Source organism: Xenopus tropicalis, chromosome 5, assembly GCF_000004195.4.
Source record: "Xenopus tropicalis strain Nigerian chromosome 5, UCB_Xtro_10.0, whole genome shotgun sequence".
Classification (NCBI taxonomy): Eukaryota; Metazoa; Chordata; class Amphibia; order Anura; family Pipidae; genus Xenopus; species Xenopus tropicalis.
In genome coordinates, this window is record NC_030681.2 from 162,765,203 (window position 1) to 162,789,843 (window position 24,641).

Here is a 24,641-nt window from a genome sequence, read left to right on the forward strand (position 1 = left end):
TGGGAGTACGGGGGTGAGTTCCTAGGTGGGATCATCTGGTGGGAGTACCGGGGTGAGTTCGTAGGTGGGATCATCCGGCGGGAGTACCGGGGTGAGTTCCTCTCTAGCCGCTATTGCCTGTTGTATTGTTTGCCCCCCCCCAGTGACTTATGGAATGTCCGTGAATACATTACAATATCCTTGGTTAGTTCCTAAAGGGAAACTAAACCCCCAGAATGAATCCGTAACCAACAGTTTATATTATGTTAAAGAATCTCCCAAACTGGAATATATACAGGTATATCAGTAAATACTGCCCTTTTGCCTCCTTTCCCTTGAGCCGCCATTTAGTGATGGGCTGTGTGCTCCCTCAGAGATCAGCTGACAGGAAGTGATGGGCTGTGTGCTCCCTCAGAGATCAGCTGACAGGAAGTAATACAGCTGTGTGCTCCCTCAGAGATCAGCTGACAGGAAGTAATACAGCTGTGTGCTCCCTCAGAGATCAGCTGACAGGAAGTAATACAGCTGTGTGATCCCTCAGAGATGAGCTGACAGGAAGTAATGGGCTGTGTGCTCCCTCAGAGATCAGCTGACAGGAAGTAATACAGCTGTGTGCTCCCTCAGAGATCAGCCGACAGGAAGTGATGGGCTGTGTGCTCCCTCAGAGATCAGCTGACAGGAAGTGATGGGCTGTGTGCTCCCTCAGAGATCAGCCGACAGGAAGTGATGGGCTGTGTGCTCCCTCAGAGATCAGCTGACAGGAAGTGATGGGCTGTGTGCCCCCTCAGAGATCAGCTGCCAGGAAGTGATGGGCTGTGTGCTCCCTCAGAGATCAGCTGACAGGAAGTGATGGGCTGTGTGCTCCCTCAGAGATCAGCTGACAGGAAGTGATGGGCTGTGTGCTCCCTCAGAGATCAGCTGACAGGAAGTGATGGGCTGTGTGCTCCCTCAGAGATCAGCTGATAGGAAGTGATGGGCTGTGTGCCCCCTCAGAGATCAACTGACAGGAAGTGATGGGCTGTGTGCTCCCTCAGAGATCAGCTGACAGGAAGTGATGGGCTGTGTGCCCCCTCAGAGATCAGCTGACAGGAAGTGATGGGCTGTGTGCCCCCTCAGAGATCAGCTGACAGGAAGTGATGGGCTGTGTGCCCCCTCAGAGATCAGCTGACAGGAAGTGATGGGCTGTGTGCCCCCTCAGAGATCAACTGACAGGAAGTGATGGGCTGTGTGCTCCCTCAGAGATCAGCTGACAGGAAGTGATGGGCTGTGTGCCCCCTCAGAGATCAGCTGACAGGAAGTGATGGGCTGTGTGCCCCCTCAGAGATTAGTCGCCATTTTGTGATGGGCTGTGTGCTCCCTCAGAGGGGGCACGGGGTGCTATGTGGGGGACATGGGGTGCTACGGGGGGAGGGTACATGGGGTGCTACAGGGGGAGGGGACACAGGGTACTACGGGGGGACACGGGGTGCTGCAGGGAGGGACACGTGGTGCAATGCGGGGAACACGGGGTTCAACGGGGAGTACACGGGGTGCTACAGGGGGAGGTGACAAGGGGTGCAATGGGGGTAACTCGGGGTGCAACGGGGAGGACACGGGGTGCTACGGGGGAAGGGGACATGGTGTGCTACAGGGGGAAGGGACAAGGGGTGCAATGGGGGTAACATGGGGTGCAACGGGGAGGACACGGGGTGCTACGGGGGAAGGGGACATGGGGTGCTACAGGGGGAGGGGACAAGGGGTGCAATGGGGGTAACATGGGGTGCAACGGGGAGGACACGGGGTGCCTACGGGGGAAGGGGACATGGGGTGCTACAGGGGGAGGGGACAAGGGGTGCAATGGGGGTAACACGGGGTGCTACTGGGGGGACATGGGGTGCTATGCAGGGGAACACGGGGTTCAACGGGGAGGACACGGGGTGCTACAGGGGGAGGTGACAAGGGGTGCAATGGGAGTAACACGGGGTGCAATGGGGAGGACACGGGGTGCTACGGGGGAAGGGGACATGGAGTGCTACAGGGGGAGGGGACAAGGGGTGCAATGGGGGTAACACGGGGTGCAACAGGGTGCTACGGGGGGGACACAGGGTGCTACAGGGGGGACACGGGGTGCTATGCAGGGGACACTGGGTGCTATGGGGAAGGGGACATGGGGTGCTACAGGGGGAGGGGACATAGGGTGCTATGGGGAAGGGGACATGGGGTGCTACAGGGGAAGGGGACATAGGGTGCTATGGGGAAGGGGACATGGGGTGCTACAGGGGAAGGGGACATAGGGTGCTATGGGGAAGGGGACAAGGGGACATGGGGTGCTACAGGGGAAGGGGACATGGGGTGCTACAGGGGGAGGGGACATAGGGTGCTATGGGGAAGGGGACATGGGGTGCTACAGGGGAAGGGGACATAGGGTGCTATGGGGAAGGGGACAAGGGGACATGGGGTGCTACAGGGGAAGGGGACATGGGGTGCTACAGGGGGAGGGGACAAGGGGTGCAATGGGGTAACATGGGGTGTAATGGGGAGGACACGGGGTGCTACAGGGGGGACACGGGGTGCTATGCAGGGGACACTGGATGCTATGGGGAAGGGGACATGGGGTGCTACAGGGGGAGGGGACATGGGGTGCTACAGGGGAAGGGTACATGGGGTGCTACGGGGGAGGGGACACAGGGTGCTACGGGGGAGGGGACATGGGGTGCTACAGGGGGAGGGGACATGGGGTGCTACGGGGGTAACATGGGGTGCTACAGGGAGGACACGGGATGCTATGGGGAGGACACAGGGTGCTACAAGGGGATCATGGGGTGCTACAGGGGGATACGGGGTGCTACTGGGGGGCCATGGAGTACATTGGCTCAATCAAAAAGTGATTGTAACTTTGAGGACAGGAGACACTAGGAAGAGGGGAGTGTCAGCTCTATCGCCCATATCTGTAAAGCTGGCTAATCAGTACTGTGAGGCACCACCTCCCATCTGCATTTCCCATAGGTGGATTTTCAATAAGGCTGGGGGGGGGGGGGGGCTCCCCAAACCTTCTGGGCACATTAGAGAAACTCCCTCTGTACTTGCCTTTCTCTGCGCTGCTACTGTAAATGTGAGTAGTAGGTCCCTAGTAGGTCCCCAAAGTGCCACCATTCCTGCACTCTGATTGGATCTTTCTCCTTGTGGCTTCTCCAATCAGAGTGCAGCTCTGTAGGGAGCCATAGGCTTAACACTACATTTACCCCCCCCCCCCGCTGCCCAGAACCTATTGGGAGCAACTGTACAAGAACCTCAAGGTTAAATATTCATCCTCTACAGATAGGGGGGAACATCCCATGGGGCTCAGAAGGGCACAAACGTCACTCAGCGCCCATAGCAACAGGTGACATCACTAACGTCTTATTAATACTGATGAGATCACATGACATTACTAAAGACTTATAGCAGATGACATCACCGTTTATCTGTTGCTGGTTATTGGTGGCTCTTGTACCATGTGACCAATGTGCTGTCTGCTTGCGCCGCTGGTTAAACGCCCCCGGCTGTTCCTGTCAGGCCGCAGCAGTACAATATAGCACTTGGGCAGAAATATACAGGCCAGAAGCCCCGCGCTGGAGGCCAAGATGGCGAATATCTGTACGGATACAGTGTACTTGCCCTTGGTGCTCAGATGGGCCGGGATGAAGGAGACCCACACGCTGCAGAAGACCAACATGCTGAAGGTGATGAGTTTGGCCTCATTGTAGCTCCCGGGCAGGTTCCGTGCCAGGAAAGCAGCAAAGAAACTGACCATTGCCAGGAAGCCCATGAAGCCCAAAGTGACATAAAAGAAAAGGCTTTGGCCCTCGTGACATTCACGTATCAGTTTGTGCTTCTCAATCTCTGCGTTCACTTGTGGGAAAGGCGGAGAGAGGAGAAGCCACGCCCCACAAATGCCAACCTGCGCCGTGGTGCAAAGTGCCACCACCGTACGAGGGATCTTTGGTCCCAACCATTTCCTCAGGGGACTGTGCATTTTAGTGGCTTTGAAGGCCACAATCACCATGATGGTCTTAGCCAGGACGGATGAGATGCTGATAGAGAAGACCACCATGAACAGTGTCTGGCGCAGGGGGCAAGTCATTGGGGAAGGGGAACCGATGAAGATGAGGCAGCAGAGGAAGCACAGGGTGAGGGACACCAGGAGGATGAAACTCAGCTCCCTGTTTGTGGCCTTGATTATTGGGGTTCCCCGGTATTTCATGAAGATAAAGAGGATGGAGAGAGTTATGAGGAAGAAGATGATGACTGTGACTGCGAGGAAGATTCCCAGTGGCTCCTGATATGAGAGGAATTCTATCACTTTGGGCACACACATGTTCTGCTCCTCATTGGGCCACTGGTCCCGGGGGCATGTAAAGCATTCGGCCGCGTCTGCAAAGAGATAGCCCTGTTATTCCTCAACTAAATGTCATCTGAGCTTCACATGTTGATAGAAATATATAGCAGGGCCCTTGTTGAGCCCCCCAATGGCGCCCCCATGAGTAATCCCCCCACAGACACACAAATAGGCTTGAGGCCTGGCTGGTTGCTCAAGTCATTGTCAGTAGGAGAAACCATTGGAAGAACCCATATGATTAGTATCTCCTAGGGACTCCATCATGGTGGCACTTGTGTTGGGCTGAATGGGTCGGTGTAGGACTAAGTGATCCCACCAGAATGGCTCACACTGATCTGCATGGAGCTGATGGCACTAGGGATTGGTGCAGACTGGGGTTGTAGTTGGTTCCAATGTGTTTGTGCCATGAGTAGTGATACCCTCACCCCTTGTAACTCTAAGGCTATGCAACTCACTCTACTCTTCCTCCTGAATAACCCGGCAGTTTTGGGGTGAAACAAACCTGTAGTGTTGGTTATGTCCCCCAGGGGGCACGGGATGCAGTCATAGCAACAGATGGGCTGCCCTCTCCGGGGGGCTTTCCAGGAACCTGGGCGGCAGTTGGTGCTGCACATGGATGGGGGCACCTGGTGGGAAACATGGGATCAGAACCAGAAACTCACACACATGGGCCCCGCAGTGTATAGAGCCCAGGGGGACATGGCTGGGTGCACATTTAGGGGGGCCCTAAAGAAGATTGTGCTGGGGGCCCTACAAGCCCCTTTGTATAATCTGAATAGTATTTAATATTTTATTGGTGAATTCCCTCAACCCAACAATCACTTTCCCAGGCACAAATGGGGCAGTTGGTTGGAGATGTTCTTGGGGGGCAGTAAGGCTGGGAGTTGCCCCAATGAGTATTCGGGGGGTCACAATGATTGGATAATTGCCCCTATGGCGTCTCTGCCCCACATTCCCTAACTCCCCAGGAAACAACGGATCTTCTCTATTAATATACAGAACCTGAACCCAATGAGCAGCCAGTCAGACTGGGCCCTGGCAGTACCCACCTGGCTAAATCTCTCGTTCCACCGTATGGAGCTGATATCAAGGAGGATGGAGTCGCCGGCTTCGGGGTCAAACCTCCCCACTTTTACCAGATTAAAACTGCCATTGAGAATCTGCACATTGACAATTTCATAGGCCGCTGGGATATCTCCGTCAGCATTAAATGCTATTGGCTCCCCTGTGTTGGGGCGGAAAGGGGTCCTCTTCACGTAGTTGAGGACCTGATGGGAAAGTTGAACAGTTATTGGGGGGAAGAAGCTGTTTGGATTGGGTGGGGCCTCCTCCATGCATGGGTGTGAATGGGGGACTTGAGAAAGAAGGAGACCTCTGGCCTCAAATGTATCTGGGCACCCGCGGGCACCTTTGGGCAAAGAGTTGGGCTTTTTCCACCCGGCCCGGTGTAACGGAATTGCCTTTTTAGCACAATAAATTAATTGCAATTAGCAGAGTTTGCATGGGATCTCGGCGGTAGAGTTTCCGTAATACCCGGAGACACAAGGTGGGGTACAGTAAATCGGGAACTACAGGGGCAATTATAGTTCCCCAGGAGGGGCAATTCTCTGCTACAGAAGGCCACTATTTACACAAATAAGGGCAGGATATTTTCTCTATTTAGATTCCCATTTACCTGCCATGGTTGTGTGTCCCTGGCATCGCCACACGTGCCATAGTGAGACTTCTCCGTGGGAGCCTGGCACAGGAGCAGTGAGTGCAGAGCCTGGGCATAGGCAAATACCGCCAGGTAGGCATGATACGTGTAACTGAGGTCCTTCATCTCAAATAACGAAGGGACCAACCCTCCGAGGTCTTCCTCCCCCGTGCAAAGTGGCAGGAACACTGCTGGGTCCGTCTTGTTCCCTTGGATCTCCCCACCCGGCCACCGGCAGCTGAAAGCTTTCTCCCACAGCGCCCGTATCAAGGGGTATTTATTGTATCTGGATGGGTGAAGGGAACCCAGGAATTCCTCAAAGCCTGGCATGGCGCCTGTGCTAGGAATCAGTCCAATTGTCCCATTTAGGACTTTCCATGCCTTTCTGGTGAAGATACCAGGAATAAGAGCAAAAGAAGCTGAGCAAATGAAGACTTTGTGTGTCACCTCCTCATCATACAGTGAATCCAGCAGAACCTTCACATGGACCTCAGGGCTGTGAAGAACAATCACATTGACCGAGCTCTTCCTAATAACGTCCACCACCCTTTGTATCTGGGCCATGGAGTAGCTCAAGTGGATCTTCTCCAGAAATGCCACGCAGCTGCCAGCCTTCTCTATGCCAGCTCGAATAACCTGCCCCCCTTGTTCCCCAACATCATTGTCCACCACCAGCATCCCTACATAAGTCCAGCCAAAGAGGCCAACAAGGCGGGTGAGAGCCGTGTTCTGGAACATATTACTGGGCACAGTACGAAGGAAAGAGGGGAAGTTGATCTTGTTGCTCAGTGCCGATAGGGTGGATCCGTGGCTGATCTGTAAGGGAGACATTATTAGTAGTAGTGACATTACTCTATTACTCTAACTAGTACTTACCGTCCTGTTGGCCCATCCTGCTATTGACTGGTGATGCCCTCTACTGTGTATGGCCACCTAAAGCTAAATCTAATCTACACTTGTACTGACTTCATACAAAATAGAATAACAAGTGGTTTATTTCAGAGAGCGCTGTACCTGTGGGACGTGTAGGACCCCTAGTACCCTGGCGATGGGCAGAGAGAGGGCAGAGAAAAGTTCTCCCACAATCCCAACCACATGAGAGTGTTCATGGCAGTCATATCCAGGAGCTGGATTTCTCATCTCTGACATGACAGTTAGTGCGCCCCCAGTTGCCCGGAGCTCAGACATACAAGAGTCATACAGCCTGAAGCCCAAGGTGATGTTGGGTAGAAGATCAGGAGAATGATTAACTTCATCAATAGCAAATATCAGGCCCAGAAAGTCCCGGTAATATCGGGTCTGGAAGCTGAAAGACACAAACAAACTCATACAGAACTTTCTATTCATGTTTAGTAGATCTGTGTCTGGTGTAAGATAAAATATGGGAGCCGTTATTATTATTATCATCATCAACATCATCATCATCCAGGACAAAACCTTTAGGGAGGTGGCCCTCAGATTGGCATTCTGTACTGCAAAGAAGTTATACTGGGGGGGGGTCAGATTCACATACTGAGCAGAAATCCCCTAGGAAACACGAGTTACACCCCAAGTTGGACATGCTGGAAACATTTCCATTTGAAGATACTGGGAACAAACCAGCTTCAGACATATAGAGAAGAAGACCCTCAGTAGAACATACAAAGAAGATCTTCAGAACAACATACAGAGAAGAAGACCCTCAGTAGAACATACAAAGGAGATCTTCAGAACAACATACAGAGAAGAAGACCCTCAGAAGGTCCTGCAATGAAGAAGACCCCCAGTAGGAGAACAAAGAAAAAGACCTTCAGAAGGTCAAAGAAGCAGCACACACCTTCAAGATGACCCTCAGTAGGACATACAGAGAAATATATCACAGATAAATGTTATTGTACTTCTCCCCACTTCCCCAGAGGGAGAGGCCTCCTATAGGGCTGTACAACAGGGGTACAATGGTGCCTCCATCTACTTTGTGCTGCTGAGAAAGGTCGACAACATATCCTTTCTGCCCCAAAGTGGAGAACTAAGTCCCATCCTCAGGCTGTGAGACTTGGGCCCCAAAGCTACAGAGGGCTGGGCATATCTTGGCAGCAGAGACTTTGTGGTGTCCCTTAGACTGTTGGCATTGGCCCCCAGGGTATGTTTGGCAAACTACTTTACCCTATTGTGTTGAACCTGCCCACCCCTGGCAAGGCATTGTGGGGCACTATCCCAGCATTACAAGGTGATATCCTTACTGAGTGCCTCAGGGCACAGCTCCCCCAATCAGATCCCATGTAGTTCTACCCCCTGACACACCACTTACTCCTTGCATGAAGCCGGCTGGGGCATCTCCTGGAAAGTGGGCCGTGGGAATACAAAGCCAGAGTGGATGACAAACACCCCCCCAATAAGAACATCCCCGGGTTGGGAGAATGAGTCCATGTCCCAGCTTTGGAGGCTGCAGGCCGGGCCGGGGTGTCCCTCCCCCAGGGAGCAGAGGAGCAGGAGGGCCTGCAGGAATCTTCTCATAGAGGCTTCTGGGTGATGCCCCCTCAGTGCAGGAACCTTGTGGGGCTCGGCCAATGGGCTCCCCAGGAACAGAGGGATCTCCTGGCAAAAGAACAAAGTAACTGTGTGTATTGGGTGTGAGGTGTAACTATAACTTACCCCTACCCGCCTCACTGTGTAACTATAACTTACCCCTACCCGCCTCACTGTGTAACTATAACTAACCCCTACCGGCCTCACTGTGTAACTATAACTTACCCCTACCGGCCTCACTGTGTAACTATAACTAACCCCTACCGGCCTCACTGTGTAACTATAACTTACCCCTACCGGCCTCACTGTGTAACTATAACTAACCCCTACCCGCCTCACTGTGTAACTATAACTAACCCCTACCCGCCTCACTGTGTAACTATAACTTACCCCTACCCGCCTCACTGTGTAACTATAACTAACCCCTACCCGCCTCACTGTGTAACTATAACTTACCCCTACCCGCCTCACTGTGTAACTATAACTTACCCCTACCGGCCTCACTGTGTAACTATAACTAACCCCTACCGGCCTCACTGTGTAACTATAACTTACCCCTACCCGCCTCACTGTGTAACTATAACTAACCCCTACCCGCCTCACTGTGTAACTATAACTTACCCCTACCCGCCTCACTGTGTAACTATAACTTACCCCTACCGGCCTCACTGTGTAACTATAACTAACCCCTACCGGCCTCACTGTGTAACTATAACTTACCCCTACCCGCCTCACTGTGTAACTATAACTAACCCCTACCGGCCTCACTGTGTAACTATAACTTACCCCTACTGGCCTCACTGTGTAACTATAACTTACCCCTACCGGCCTCACTGTGTAACTATAACTAACCCCTACCCGCCTCACTGTGTAACTATAACTTACCCTACCCGCCTCACTGTGTAACTATAACTTACCCCTACCCGCCTCACTGTGTAACTATAACTTACCCCTACCCGCCTCACTGTGTAACTATAACTAACCCCTACCCGCCTCACTGTGTAACTATAACTTACCCCTACCCGCCTCACTGTGTAACTATAACTTACCCCTACCCGCCTCACTGTGTAACTATAACTTACCCCTACCGGCCTCACTGTGTAACTATAACTAACCCCTACCGGCCTCACTGTGTAACTATAACTTACCCCTACCCGCCTCACTGTGTAACTATAACTAACCCCGACCCGCCTCACTGTGTAACTATAACTAACCCCTACCCGCCTCACTGTGTAACTATAACTAACCCCTACCCGCCTCACTGTGTAACTATAAACTTACCCCTACCCGCCTCACTGTGTAACTATAACTAACCCCTACCCGCCTCACTGTGTAACTATAACTAACCCCTACCGGCCTCACTGTGTAACTATAACTAACCCCTACCGGCCTCACTGTGTAACTATAACTTACCCCTACCCGCCTCACTGTGTAACTATAACTAACCCTACCGGCCTCACTGTGTAACTATAACTAACCCCTACCGGCCTCACTGTGTAACTATAACTTACCCCTACCGGCCTGACTGTGTAACTATAACTAACCCCTACCGGCCTCACTGTGTAACTATAACTAACCCCTACCCGCCTCACTGTGTAACTATAACTAACCCCTACCCGCCTCACTGTGTAACTATAACTTACCCCTACCCGCCTCACTGTGTAACTATAACTTACCCCTACCCGCCTCACTGTGTAACTATAACTTACCCCTACCCGCCTCACTGTGTAACTATAACTTACCCCTACCGGCCTCACTGTGTAACTATAACTAACCCCTACCCGCCTCACTGTGTAACTATAACTAACCCCTACCCGCCTCACTGTGTAACTATAACTTACCCCTACCCGCCTCACTGTGTAACTATAACTAACCCCTACCGGCCTCACTGTGTAACTATAACTAACCCCTACCCGCCTCACTGTGTAACTATAACTAACCCCTACCCGCCTCACTGTGTAACTATAACTAACCCCTACCCGCCTCACTGTGTAACTATAACTAACCCCTACCGGCCTCACTGTGTAACTATAACTTACCCCTACCCGCCTCACTGTGTAACTATAACTTACCCCTACCCGCCTCACTGTGTAACTATAACTAACCCCTACCCGCCTCACTGTATAACTATAACTAACCCCTACCCGCCTCACTGTGTAACTATAACTAACCCCTACCGGCCTCACTGTGTAACTATAACTTACCCCTACCGGCCTCACTGTGTAACTATAACTAACCCCTACCCGCCTCACTGTGTAACTATAACTAACCCCTACCCGCCTCACTGTGTAACTATAACTTACCCCTACCGGCCTCACTGTGTAACTATAACTTACCCCTACCGGCCTCACTGTGTAACTATAACTTACCCCTACCCGCCTCACTGTGTAACTATAACTAACCCTACCCGCTTCACTGTGTAACTATAACTAACCCCTACCGGCCTCACTGTGTAACTATAACTAACCCCTACCGGCCTCACTGTGTAACTATAACTTACCCCTACCCGCCTCACTGTGTAACTATAACTTACCCCTACCGGCCTCACTGTGTAACTATAACTTACCCCTACCGGCCTCACTGTGTAACTATAACTTACCCCTACCCGCCTCACTGTGTAACTATAACTAACCCCTACCCGCCTCACTGTGTAACTATAACTTACCCCTACCCGCCTCACTGTGTAACTATAACTTACCCCTACCCACCTCACTGTGTAACTATAACTAACCCCTACCCGCCTCACTGTGTAACTATAACTAACCCCTACCGGCCTCCACTGTGTAACATATAACTAACCCCTACCGGCCTCACTGTGTAACTATAACTTACCCCTACCGGCCTCACTGTGTAACTATAACTTACCCCCTACCCGCCTCACTGTGTAACTATAACTTACCCCTACCGGCCTCACTGTGTAACTATAACTTACCCCTACCGGCCTCACTGTGTAACTATAACTTACCCCCTACCCGCCTCACTGTGTAACTATAACTTACCCCTACCGGCCTCACTGTGTAACTATAACTAACCCCTACCGGCCTCACTGTGTAACTATAACTTACCCCTACCCGCCTCACTGTGTAACTATAACTTACCCCTACCCGCCTCACTGTGTAACTATAACTTACCCCTACCCGCCTCACTGTGTAACTATAACTTACCCCTACCCGCCTCACTGTGTAACTATAACTAACCCCTACCCGCCTCACTGTGTAACTATAACTAACCCCTACCGGCCTCACTGTGTAACTATAACTACCCCTACCCGCCTCACTGTGTAACTATAACTAACCCCTACCCGCCTCACTGTGTAACTATAACTTACCCCTACCGGCCTCACTGTGTAACTATAACTAACCCCTACCCGCCTCACTGTGTAACTATAACTTACCCCTACCGGCCTCACTGTGTAACTATAACTTACCCCTACCGGCCTCACTGTGTAACTATAACTAACCCCTACCCGCCTCACTGTGTAACTATAACTTACCCCTACCGGCCTCACTGTGTAACTATAACTAACCCCTACCCGCCTCACTGTGTAACTATAACTAACCCCCTACCCGCCTCACTGTGTAACTATAACTAACCCCTACCGGCCTCACTGTGTAACTATAACTAACCCCTACCCGCCTCACTGTGTAACTATAACTTACCCCTACCCGCCTCACTGTGTAACTATAACTTACCCCTACCCGCCTCACTGTGTAACTATAACTTACCCCTACCGGCCTCACTGTGTAACTATAACTAACCCCTACCCGCCTCACTGTGTAACTATAACTTACCCCTACCCGCCTCACTGTGTAACTATAACTTACCCCTACCCACCTCACTGTGTAACTATAACTTACCCCTACCCGCCTCACTGTGTAACTATAACTAACCCCTACCCGCCTCACTGTGTAACTATAACTAACCCCTACCCGCCTCACTGTGTAACTATAACTAACCCCTACCCGCCTCACTGTGTAACTATAACTAACCCCTACCCGCCTCACTGTGTAACTATAACTAACCCCTACCGGCCTCACTGTGTAACTATAACTTACCCCTACTGGCCTCACTGTGTAACTATAACTAACCCCTACCCGCCTCACTGTGTAACTATAACTAACCCCTACCGGCCTCACTGTGTAACTATAACTTACCCCTACCCGCCTCACTGTGTAACTATAACTAACCCCTACCCGCCTCACTGTGTAACTATAACTAACCCCTACCCGCCTCACTGTGTAACTATAACTAACCCCTACCGGCCTCACTGTGTAACTATAACTAACCCCTACCGGCCTCACTGTGTAACTATAACTTACCCCTACCGGCCTCACTGTGTAACTATAACTAACCCCTACCCGCCTCACTGTGTAACTATAACTAACCCCTACCCGCCTCACTGTGTAACTATAACTAACCCCTACCCCCCTCACTGTGTAACTATAACTAACCCCTACCCCCCTCACTGTGTAACTATAACTAACCCCTACCGGCCTCACTGTGTAACTATAACTTACCCCTACCCGCCTCACTGTGTAACTATAACTAACCCCTACCGGCCTCACTGTGTAACTATAACTAACCCCTACCGGCCTCACTGTGTAACTATAACTAACCCCTACCAACCTCACTGTGTAACTATAACTAACCCCTACCCGCCTCACTGTGTAACTATAACTTACCCCTACCCGCCTCACTGTGTAACTATAACTTACCCCTACCGGCCTCACTGTGTAACTATAACTAACCCCTACCCGCCTCACTGTGTAACTATAACTAACCCCTACCCGCCTCACTGTGTAACTATAACTTACCCCTACCCGCCTCACTGTGTAACTATAACTTACCCCTACCGGCCTCACTGTGTAACTATAACTTACCCCTACCCGCCTCACTGTGTAACTATAACTTACCCCTACCGGCCTCACTGTGTAACTATAACTAACCCCTACCCGCCTCACTGTGTAACTATAACTAACCCCTACCCGCCTCACTGTGTAACTATAACTTACCCCTACCCGCCTCACTGTGTAACTATAACTTACCCCTACCCGCCTCACTGTGTAACTATAACTAACCCCTACCGGCCTCACTGTGTAACTATAACAAACCCCTACCCGCCTCACTGTGTAACTATAACTTACCCCTACCCGCCTCACTGTGTAACTATAACTAACCCCTACCCGCCTCACTGTGTAACTATAACTTACCCCTACCGGCCTCACTGTGTAACTATAACTAACCCCTACCGGCCTCACTGTGTAACTATAACTTACCCCTACCGGCCTCACTGTGTAACTATAACTAACCCCGACCGGCCTCACTGTGTAACTATAACTTACCCCTACCCGCCTCACTGTGTAACTATAACTTACCCCTACCGGCCTCACTGTGTAACTATAACTTACCCCTACCCGCCTCACTGTGTAACTATAACTTACCCCTACCGGCCTCACTGTGTAACTATAAACTTACCCCTACCCGCCTCACTGTGTAACTATAACTTACCCCTACCCGCCTCACTGTGTAACTATAACTTACCCCTACCCCCCTCACTGTGTAACTATAACTTACCCCTACCCGCCTCACTGTGTAACTATAACTAACCCCTACCCGCCTCACTGTGTAACTATAACTAACCCCTACCCGCCTCACTGTGTAACTATAACTAACCCCTACCCGCCTCACTGTGTAACTATAACTAACCCCTACCCGCCTCACTGTGTAACTATAACTAACCCCTACCCGCCTCACTGTGTAACTATAACTTACCCCTACCCACCTCACTGTGTAACTATAACTTACCCCTACCCGCCTCACTGTGTAACTATAACTAACCCCTACCCGCCTCACTGTGTAACTATAACTAACCCCTACCCGCCTCACTGTGTAACTATAACTAACCCCTACCGGCCTCACTGTGTAACTATAACTAACCCCTACCCGCCTCACTGTGTAACTATAACTTACCCCCTACCGGCCTCACTGTGTAACTATAACTAACCCCTACCGGCCTCACTGTGTAACTATAACTAACCCCTACCGGCCTCACTGTGTAACTATAACTAACCCCTACCCGCCTCACTGTGTAACTATAACTAACCCCTACCCGCCTCACTGTGTAACTATAACTTACCCCTACCGGCCTCACTGTGTAACTATAACTAACCCCTACCCGCCTCACTGTGTAACTATAACTTACCCCTACCCGCCTCACTGTGTAACTATAACTAACCCCTACCGGCCTCACTGTGTAACTATAACTTACCCCTACCCGCCTCACTGTGTAACTATAACTAACCCCTACCGGCCTCACTGTGTAACTATAACTTACCCCTACCCGCCTCACTGTGTAACTATAACTAACCCCTACCGGCCTCACTGTGTAACTATAACTTACCCCTACCCGCCTCACTGTGTAACTATAACTAACCCCTACCGGCCTCACTGTGTAACTATAACTAACCCCTACCCGCCTCACTGTGTAACTATAACTTACCCCTACCCGCCTCACTGTGTAACTATAACTAACCCCTACCCGCCTCACTGTGTAACTATAACTAACCCCTACCCGCCTCACTGTGTAACTATAACTTACCCCTACCCGCCTCACTGTGTAACTATAACTAACCCCTACCCGCCTCACTGTGTAACTATAACTAACCCCTACCCGCCTCACTGTGTAACTATAACTTACCCCTACCCGCCTCACTGTGTAACTATAACTAACCCCTACCCGCCTCACTGTGTAACTATAACTAACCCCTACCCGCCTCACTGTGTAACTATAACTTACCCCTACCCGCCTCACTGTGTAACTATAACTAACCCCTACCCGCCTCACTGTGTAACTATAACTAACCCCTACCCGCCTCACTGTGTAACTATAACTTACCCCTACCCGCCTCACTGTGTAACTATAACTAACCCCTACCGGCCTCACTGTGTAACTATAACTAACCCCTACCCGCCTCACTGTGTAACTATAACTAACCCCTACCCGCCTCACTGTGTAACTATAACTAACCCCTACCGGCCTCACTGTGTAACTATAACTAACCCCTACCGGCCTCACTGTGTAACTATAACTAACCCCTACCGGCCTCACTGTGTAACTATAACTAACCCCTACCGGCCTCACTGTGTAACTATAACTAACCCCTACCGGCCTCACTGTGTAACTATAACTAACCCCTACCGGCCTCACTGTGTAACTATAACTAACCCCTACCGGCCTCACTGTGTAACTATAACTAACCCCTACCGGCCTCACTGTGTAACTATAACTTACCCCTACCCGCCTCACTGTGTAACTATAACTTACCCCTACCCGCCTCACTGTGTAACTATAACTAACCCCTACCGGCCTCACTGTGTAACTATAACTAACCCCTACCGGCCTCACTGTGTAACTATAACTAACCCCTACCCGCCTCACTGTGTAACTATAACTAACCCCTACCGGCCTCACTGTGTAACTATAACTTACCCCTACCCGCCTCACTGTGTAACTATAACTTACCCCTACCCGCCTCACTGTGTAACTATAACTTACCCCTACCCGCCTCACTGTGTAACTATAACTTACCCCTACCCGCCTCACTGTGTAACTATAACTTACCCCTACCCGCCTCACTGTGTAACTATAACTAACCCCTACCGGCCTCACTGTGTAACTATAACTAACCCCTACCCGCCTCACTGTGTAACTATAACTTACCCCTACCCGCCTCACTGTGTAACTATAACTAACCCCTACCGGCCTCACTGTGTAACTATAACTAACCCCTACCGGCCTCACTGTGTAACTATAACTAACCCCTACCGGCCTCACTGTGTAACTATAACTTACCCCTACCCGCCTCACTGTGTAACTATAACTAACCCCTACCCGCCTCACTGTGTAACTATAACTAACCCCTACCGGCCTCACTGTGTAACTATAACTAACCCCTACCGGCCTCACTGTGTAACTATAACTAACCCCTACCCGCCTCACTGTGTAACTATAACTAACCCCTACCGGCCTCACTGTGTAACTATAACTAACCCCTACCCGCCTCACTGTGTAACTATAACTAACCCCTACCCGCCTCACTGTGTAACTATAACTTACCCCTACCCGCCTCACTGTGTAACTATAACTTACCCCTACCGGCCTCACTGTGTAACTATAACTTACCCCTACCCGCCTCACTGTGTAACTATAACTTACCCCTACCGGCCTCACTGTGTAACTATAACTAACCCCTACCCGCCTCACTGTGTAACTATAACTAACCCCTACCCGCCTCACTGTGTAACTATAACTTACCCCTACCCGCCTCACTGTGTAACTATAACTTACCCCTACCCGCCTCACTGTGTAACTATAACTAACCCCTACCGGCCTCACTGTGTAACTATAACAAACCCCTACCCGCCTCACTGTGTAACTATAACTTACCCCTACCCGCCTCACTGTGTAACTATAACTAACCCCTACCCGCCTCACTGTGTAACTATAACTTACCCCTACCGGCCTCACTGTGTAACTATAACTAACCCCTACCGGCCTCACTGTGTAACTATAACTTACCCCTACCGGCCTCACTGTGTAACTATAACTAACCCCTACCGGCCTCACTGTGTAACTATAACTAACCCCTACCCGCCTCACTGTGTAACTATAACTAACCCCTACCCGCCTCACTGTGTAACTATAACTTACCCCTACCCGCCTCACTGTGTAACTATAACTTACCCCTACCGGCCTCACTGTGTAACTATAACTTACCCCTACCGGCCTCACTGTGTAACTATAACTTACCCCTACCCGCCTCACTGTGTAACTATAACTTACCCCTACCGGCCTCACTGTGTAACTATAACTTACCCCTACCCGCCTCACTGTGTAACTATAACTTACCCCTACCCGCCTCACTGTGTAACTATAACTTACCCCTACCCCCCTCACTGTGTAACTATAACTTACCCCTACCCGCCTCACTGTGTAACTATAACTAACCCCTACCCGCCTCACTGTGTAACTATAACTAACCCCTACCCGCCTCACTGTGTAACTATAACTAACCCCTACCCGCCTCACTGTGTAACTATAACTAACCCCTACCCGCCTCACTGTGTAACTATAACTAACCCCTACCCGCCTCACTGTGTAACTATAACTAACCCCTACCCACCTCACTGTGTAACTATAACTTACCCCTACCCGCCTCACTGTGTAACTATAACTAACCCCTACCCGCCTCACTGTGTAACTATAACTAACCCCTACCCGCCTCACTGTGTAACTATAACTAACCCCTACCGGCCTCACTGTGTAACTATAACTAACCCCTACCCGCCTCACTGTGTAACTATAACTTACCCCTACCGGCCTCACTGTGTAACTATAACTAACCCCTACCGGCCTCACTGTGTAACTATAACTAACCCCTACCGGCCTCACTGTGTAACTATAACTAACCCCTACCCGCCTCACTGTGTAACTATAACTAACCCCTACCCGCCTCACTGTGTAACTATAACTTACCCCTACCGGCCTCACTGTGTAACTATAACTAACCCCTACCCGCCTCACTGTGTAACTATAACTTACCCCTACCCGCCTCACTGTGTAACTATAACTAACCCCTACCGGCCTCACTGTGTAACTATAACTTACCCCTACCCGCCTCACTGTGTAACTATAACTAACCCCTACCGGCCTCACTGTGTAACTATAACTTACCCCTACCCGCCTCACTGTGTAACTATAACTAACCCCTACCGGCCTCACTGTGTAACTATAACTTACCCCTACCCGCCTCACTGTGTAACTATAACTAACCCCTACCGGCCTCACTGTGTAACTATAACTAACCCCTACCCGCCTCACTGTGTAACTATAACTTACCCCTACCCGCCTCACTGTGTAACTATAACTAACCCCTACCCGCCTCACTGTGTAACTATAACTAACCCCTACCCGCCTCACTGTGTAACTATAACTTACCCCTACCCGCCTCACTGTGTAACTATAACTAACCCCTACCCGCCTCACTGTGTAACTATAACTAACCCCTACCCGCCTCACTGTGTAACTATAACTTACCCCTACCCGCCTCACTGTGTAACTATAACTAACCCCTACCCGCCTCACTGTGTAACTATAACTAACCCCTACCCGCCTCACTGTGTAACTATAACTTACCCCTACCCGCCTCACTGTGGTAACTATAACTAACCCCTACCCGCCTCACTGTGTAACTATAACTAACCCCTACCCGCCTCACTGTGTAACTATAACTTACCCCTACCCGCCTCACTGTGTAACTATAACTAACCCCTACCGGCCTCACTGTGTAACTATAACTAACCCCTACCCGCCTCACTGTGTAACTATAACTAACCCCTACCCGCCTCACTGTGTAACTATAACTAACCCCTACCGGCCTCACTGTGTAACTATAACTAACCCCTACCGGCCTCACTGTGTAACTATAACTAACCCCTACCGGCCTCACTGTGTAACTATAACTAACCCCTACCGGCCTCACTGTGTAACTATAACTAACCCCTACCGGCCTCACTGTGTAACTATAACTAACCCCTACCGGCCTCACTGTGTAACTATAACTAACCCCTACCGGCCTCACTGTGTAACTATAACTAACCCCTACCGGCCTCACTGTGTAACTATAACTTACCCCTACCCGCCTCACTGTGTAACTATAACTTACCCCTACCGGCCTCACTGTGTAACTATAACTTACCCCTACCGGCCTCACTGTGTAACTATAACTAACCCCTACCCGCCTCACTGTGTAACTATAACTTACCCCTACCCGCCTCACTGTGTAACTATAACTAACCCCTACCGGCCTCACTGTGTAACTATAACTAACCCCTACCGGCCTCACTGTGTAACTATAACTAACCCCTACCCGCCTCACTGTGTAACTATAACTAACCCCTACCGGCCTCACTGTGTAACTATAACTTACCCCTACCCGCCTCACTGTGTAACTATAACTTACCCCTACCCGCCTCACTGTGTAACTATAACTTACCCCTACCCGCCTCACTGTGTAACTATAACTTACCCCTACCCGCCTCACTGTGTAACTATAACTTACCCCTACCCGCCTCACTGTGTAACTATAACTAACCCCTACCGGCCTCACTGTGTAACTATAACTAACCCCTACCCGCCTCACTGTGTAACTATAACTTACCCCTACCCGCCTCACTGTGTAACTATAACTAACCCCTACCGGCCTCACTGTGTAACTATAACTAACCCCTACCGGCCTCACTGTGTAACTATAACTAACCCCTACCGGCCTCACTGTGTAACTATAACTTACCCCTACCCGCCTCACTGTGTAACTATAACTAACCCCTACCCGCCTCACTGTGTAACTATAACTAACCCCTACCGGCCTCACTGTGTAACTATAACTAACCCCTACCGGCCTCACTGTGTAACTATAACTAACCCCTACCCGCCTCACTGTGTAACTATAACTAACCCTACGGCCTCACTGTGTAACTATAACTAACCCCTACCGGCCTCACTGTGTAACTATAACTAACCCTACCGGCCTCACTGTGTAACTATAACTTACCCCTACCCGCCTCACTGTGTAACTATAACTTACCCCTACCCGCCTCACTGTGTAACTATAACTAACCCCTACCGGCCTCACTGTGTAACTATAACTAACCCCTACCGGCCTCACTGTGTAACTATAACTAACCCCTACCGGCCTCACTGTGTAACTATAACTAACCCCTACCGGCCTCACTGTGTAACTATAACTTACCCCCTACCCGCCTCACTGTGTAACTATAACTTACCCCTACCCGCCTCACTGTGTAACTATAACTTACCCCTACCCGCCTCACTGTGTAACTATAACTTACCCCTACCCGCCTCACTGTGTAACTATAACTTACCCCTACCCGCCTCACTGTGTAACTATAACTAACCCCTACCGGCCTCACTGTGTAACTATAACTAACCCCTACCCGCCTCACTGTGTAACTATAACTTACCCCTACCCGCCTCACTGTGTAACTATAACTAACCCCTACCGGCCTCACTGTGTAACTATAACTAACCCCTACCGGCCTCACTGTGTAACTATAACTAACCCCTACCGGCCTCACTGTGTAACTATAACTTACCCCTACCCGCCTCACTGTGTAACTATAACTAACCCCTACCCGCCTCACTGTGTAACTATAACTAACCCCTACCGGCCTCACTGTGTAACTATAACTAACCCCTACCGGCCTCACTGTGTAACTATAACTAACCCCTACCGGCCTCACTGTGTAACTATAACTAACCCCTACCGGCCTCACTGTGTAACTATAACTAACCCCTACCAGCCCTACCAGGGCCCCCCTGTAGTGAAGTCGGGGATCAGAGACCCAGTGAATGACTGGAGATAAATACAGTTTACTTTCCCTTTAAATGAGAACATGAAATGTACCTTTCTGTGCCGGCGCCGGGGGTTGGGCCCCATGTCGGACTCTCTCCCAGCAGCCCCAGCGGCTGAGTATTAGGGCCCATCAGTGGCCCCGCCTGCCTATGTGCTTATTAAGGGGGGGCTCTCTGTGGAGTCTCATAGGCACCCACATTCCATAGGCGCTCCCCCTGTCTCCCAGCTCTGCCCCCGGGGGGTAAATCTGCAGCTTCTCAGCCCCCAGATATTGGCCGATGGGATCTCTGAACTGCTGTACCGGGATCTCTGAACTGTTGTACCGGGATCTCTGAACTGTTGTACCGGGATCTCTGAACTGCTGTACCGGGATCTCTGAACTGTTGTACCGGGATCTCTGAACTGCTGTACCGGGATCTCTGAACTGTTGTACCGGGATCTCTGAACTGCTGTACCGGGATCTCTGAACTGCTGTACCGGGATCTCTGAACTGTTGTACCGGGATCTCTGAACTGTTGTACCGGGATCTCTGAACTGTTGTACCGGGATCTCTGAACTGTTGTACCGGGATCTCTGAACTGCTGTACCGGGATCTCTGAACTGTTGTACCGGGATCTCTGAACTGTTGTACCGGGATCTCTGAACTGTTGTACCGGGATCTCTGAACTGTTGTACCGGGATCTCTGAACTGCTGTACCGGGATCTCTGAACTGTTTGTACCGGGATCTCTGAACTGTTGTACCGGGATCTCTGAACTGTTGTACCGGGATCTCTGAACTGCTGTACGGGATCTCTGAACTGTTGTACCGGGATCTCTGAACTGTTGTACCGGGATCTCTGAACTGCTGTACCGGGATCTCTGAACTGTTGTACGGGATCTCTAAACTGATTTACCGGGATCTCTGAACTGTTGTACCGGGATCTCTGAACTGTTGGTACCGGGATCTCTGAACTGCTGTACCGGGATCTCTGAACTGTTGTACCGGGATCTCTGAACTGCCGGTTTGCTGTTACCGGGATCTCTGAACTGCTGTACCGGGATCTCTGAACTGCTGTACCGGATCTGAACTGCTGTACCGGGATCTCTGAACTGCTGTACCGGGATCTCTGAACTGCTTGTACCGGGATCTCTGAACTGCTGTACCGGGATCTCTGAACTGCTGTACCGGGATCTCTGAACTGCTTGTACTGGGATCTTCTGAACTGCCTGTACCGGGATCTCTGAACTGCTGTACCGGGATCTCTGAACTGTTGTACCGGGATCTCTGAACTGCTGTACCGGGATCTGAACTGTTGTACCGGGATCTCTGAACTGCTGTACCGGGATCTCTGAACTGCTGTACCGGGATCTCTGAACTGCTGTACCGGATCTCTGAACTGCTGTACCGGGATCTCTGAACTGCTGTACCGGGATCTCTGAACTGTGTACCGGGATCTCTGAACTGCTGTACCGGGATCTCTGAACTGTTGTACCGGGATCTCTGAACTGTTGTACCGGGATCTCTGAACTGCTGTACCGGGATCTCTGAACTGCTGTACCGGGATCTGAACTGCTGTACCGGGATCTGAACTGCTGTACCGGGATCTCTGAACTGTTGTACCGGGATCTCTGAACTTCTGTACCGGGATCTCTGAACTGCTGTACCGGGATCTCTGAACTGCTGTACCGGGATCTCTGAACTGCTGTACCGGGATCTCTGAACTGTTGTACCGGGATCTCTGAACTGCTGTACCGGGATCTCTGAACTGCTGTACCGGGATCTCTGAACTGTTGTACCGGGATCTCTGAACTGCTGTACCGGGATCTCTGAACTGCTGTACCGGGATCTCTGAACTGCTGTACCGGATCTCTGAACTGTTGTACCGGGATCTCTGAACTGCTGTACCGGGATCTCTGAACTGCTGTACCGGGATCTCTGAACTGCTGTACCGGGATCTCTGAACTGTTGTACCGGGATCTCTGAACTGTTGTACCGGGATCTCTGAACTGCTGTACCGGGATCTCTGAACTGCTGTACCGGGATCTGAACTGCTGTACCGGGATCTGAACTGCTGTACCGGGATCTCTGAACTGTTGTACCGGGATCTCTGAACTTCTGTACCGGGATCTCTGAACTGCTGTACCGGGATCTCTGAACTGCTGTACCGGGATCTCTGAACTGTTGTACCGGGATCTCTGAACTGTTGTACCGGGATCTCTGAACTGTTGTACCGGGATCTCTGAACTGCTGTACCGGGATCTCTGAACTGCTGTACCGGGATCTCTGAACTGTTGTACCGGGATCTCTGAACTGCTGTACCGGGATCTCTGAACTGCTGTACCGGGATCTCTGAACTGTTGTACCGGGATCTCTGAACTGCTGTACCGGGATCTCTGAACTGTTATACCGGGATCCCTGCCCCAGTCGGTACAGAGGGGGATATATATATATATACGTGTGTGTGTATCGGGGGTTGCAGAGAGTCGGGGGAGAGACAGGGGCCCCTCCCTCGGTGGGTCTGGGTGCCCAGGGGCCCAACATACTGAATAACAGCACTTGGTATAATGGTAATTATAGGCTGGGCCTCCCCCTCCCCTCAGGCTCCCAGGGAATAAGGTAATTATTGTTCCGGTAATTTTTATTGCAATTAAATCCCATTCACTGATACAGACATGGCCGTTAGCAGCACAATGAGATATTACTCACATTATCAGCTCAGTGGCAAAATACATCTTATCCCTGCCAGCATGCCCATAGTGGTAGGGTATCGGGGTATCAGGGTTGGGGGGGTACCTTAGGGTAGATGGCTCTGTAGGAGTGGGTATTGGGGGCCTAAGGGAGCAGCGGGGACTTTGCATATAGATATGAGGGGGGTGCTATGTAGCCTGGGCTGCCCACGACCCCAGAGGGGCACGACCAGAGGGGGCACGACCAGAGGAGGCACGACCAGAGGGGGCAGGACCAGAGGGGGCAGGACCAGAGGGGGCAGGACAGAGGGGGCAGGACCAGAGGAGGCACGACCAGAGGGGGCACGACCAGAGGGGGCAGGACCAGAGGGGGCAGGACCAGAGGGGGCACGACCAGAGGAGGCACGACCAGAGGAGGCACGACCAGAGTGGGCACGACCAGAGGGGGCAGGACCAGAGGGGGCAGGACCAGAGGAGGCATGACCAGAGGGGGGCATGACCAGAGGGGGGCATGACCAGAGGGGGCACGACCAGAGGAGGCACGGCCAGAGGGGGGCATGACCAGAGGGGGGCATGACCAGAGGGGGCACGACCAGAGGGGGCATGACCAGAGGAGGCACGACCAGAGGGGGCACGACCAGAGGGGGCATGACCAGAGGAGGCACGACCAGAGGGGGCATGACCAGAGGGGGCACGACCAGAAGGGGCACGACCAGAGGGGGCACAACCAGAGGGGGGCCAGTATGGCTTGCCATGGGGGTACATAAGGGGGTAGCAGGGTATTCCAGGCGTTATAATGCTGAGCAGGGACCCTCTGGGGTGCAACAGTTGCATGGCCGAATACAAGATTTGGAAATCAGGGGGGGCCGTTCCTCCATTAGTTTTGGGCCTTTTTAAATGGAATAGGCTTAGCCGGGGGCGGCCACCTCCCCACATGTTCTCCTACTGGTATCCAGTTTCTTACAGAATGTTTTGGGGGAGCCAATGGCGGGGGCCACAGAG

The 24,641-nt window shown here is 51.2% G+C and overlaps 1 protein-coding gene across 1 annotated transcript; it reads right to left on the reverse strand.

Annotated features, from left to right (window-relative positions):
• Positions 1-3,237: 3,237 nt before the first annotated feature.
• LOC100495404 (vomeronasal type-2 receptor 1) lies at positions 3,238-24,394 on the reverse strand. Its single transcript, XM_031902828.1, has 7 exons — positions 23,870-24,394; positions 8,320-8,606; positions 7,047-7,338; positions 6,012-6,848; positions 5,386-5,604; positions 4,839-4,962; positions 3,238-4,371 (listed from the first exon to the last, which is right to left on the reverse strand). Exons 1-7 carry the CDS (start codon positions 24,392-24,394, stop codon positions 3,419-3,421), a joined length of 3,237 nt encoding a protein of 1,078 aa, XP_031758688.1. The 3' UTR covers positions 3,238-3,418.
• Between the last annotated feature and the right edge of the window lie 247 nt (positions 24,395-24,641).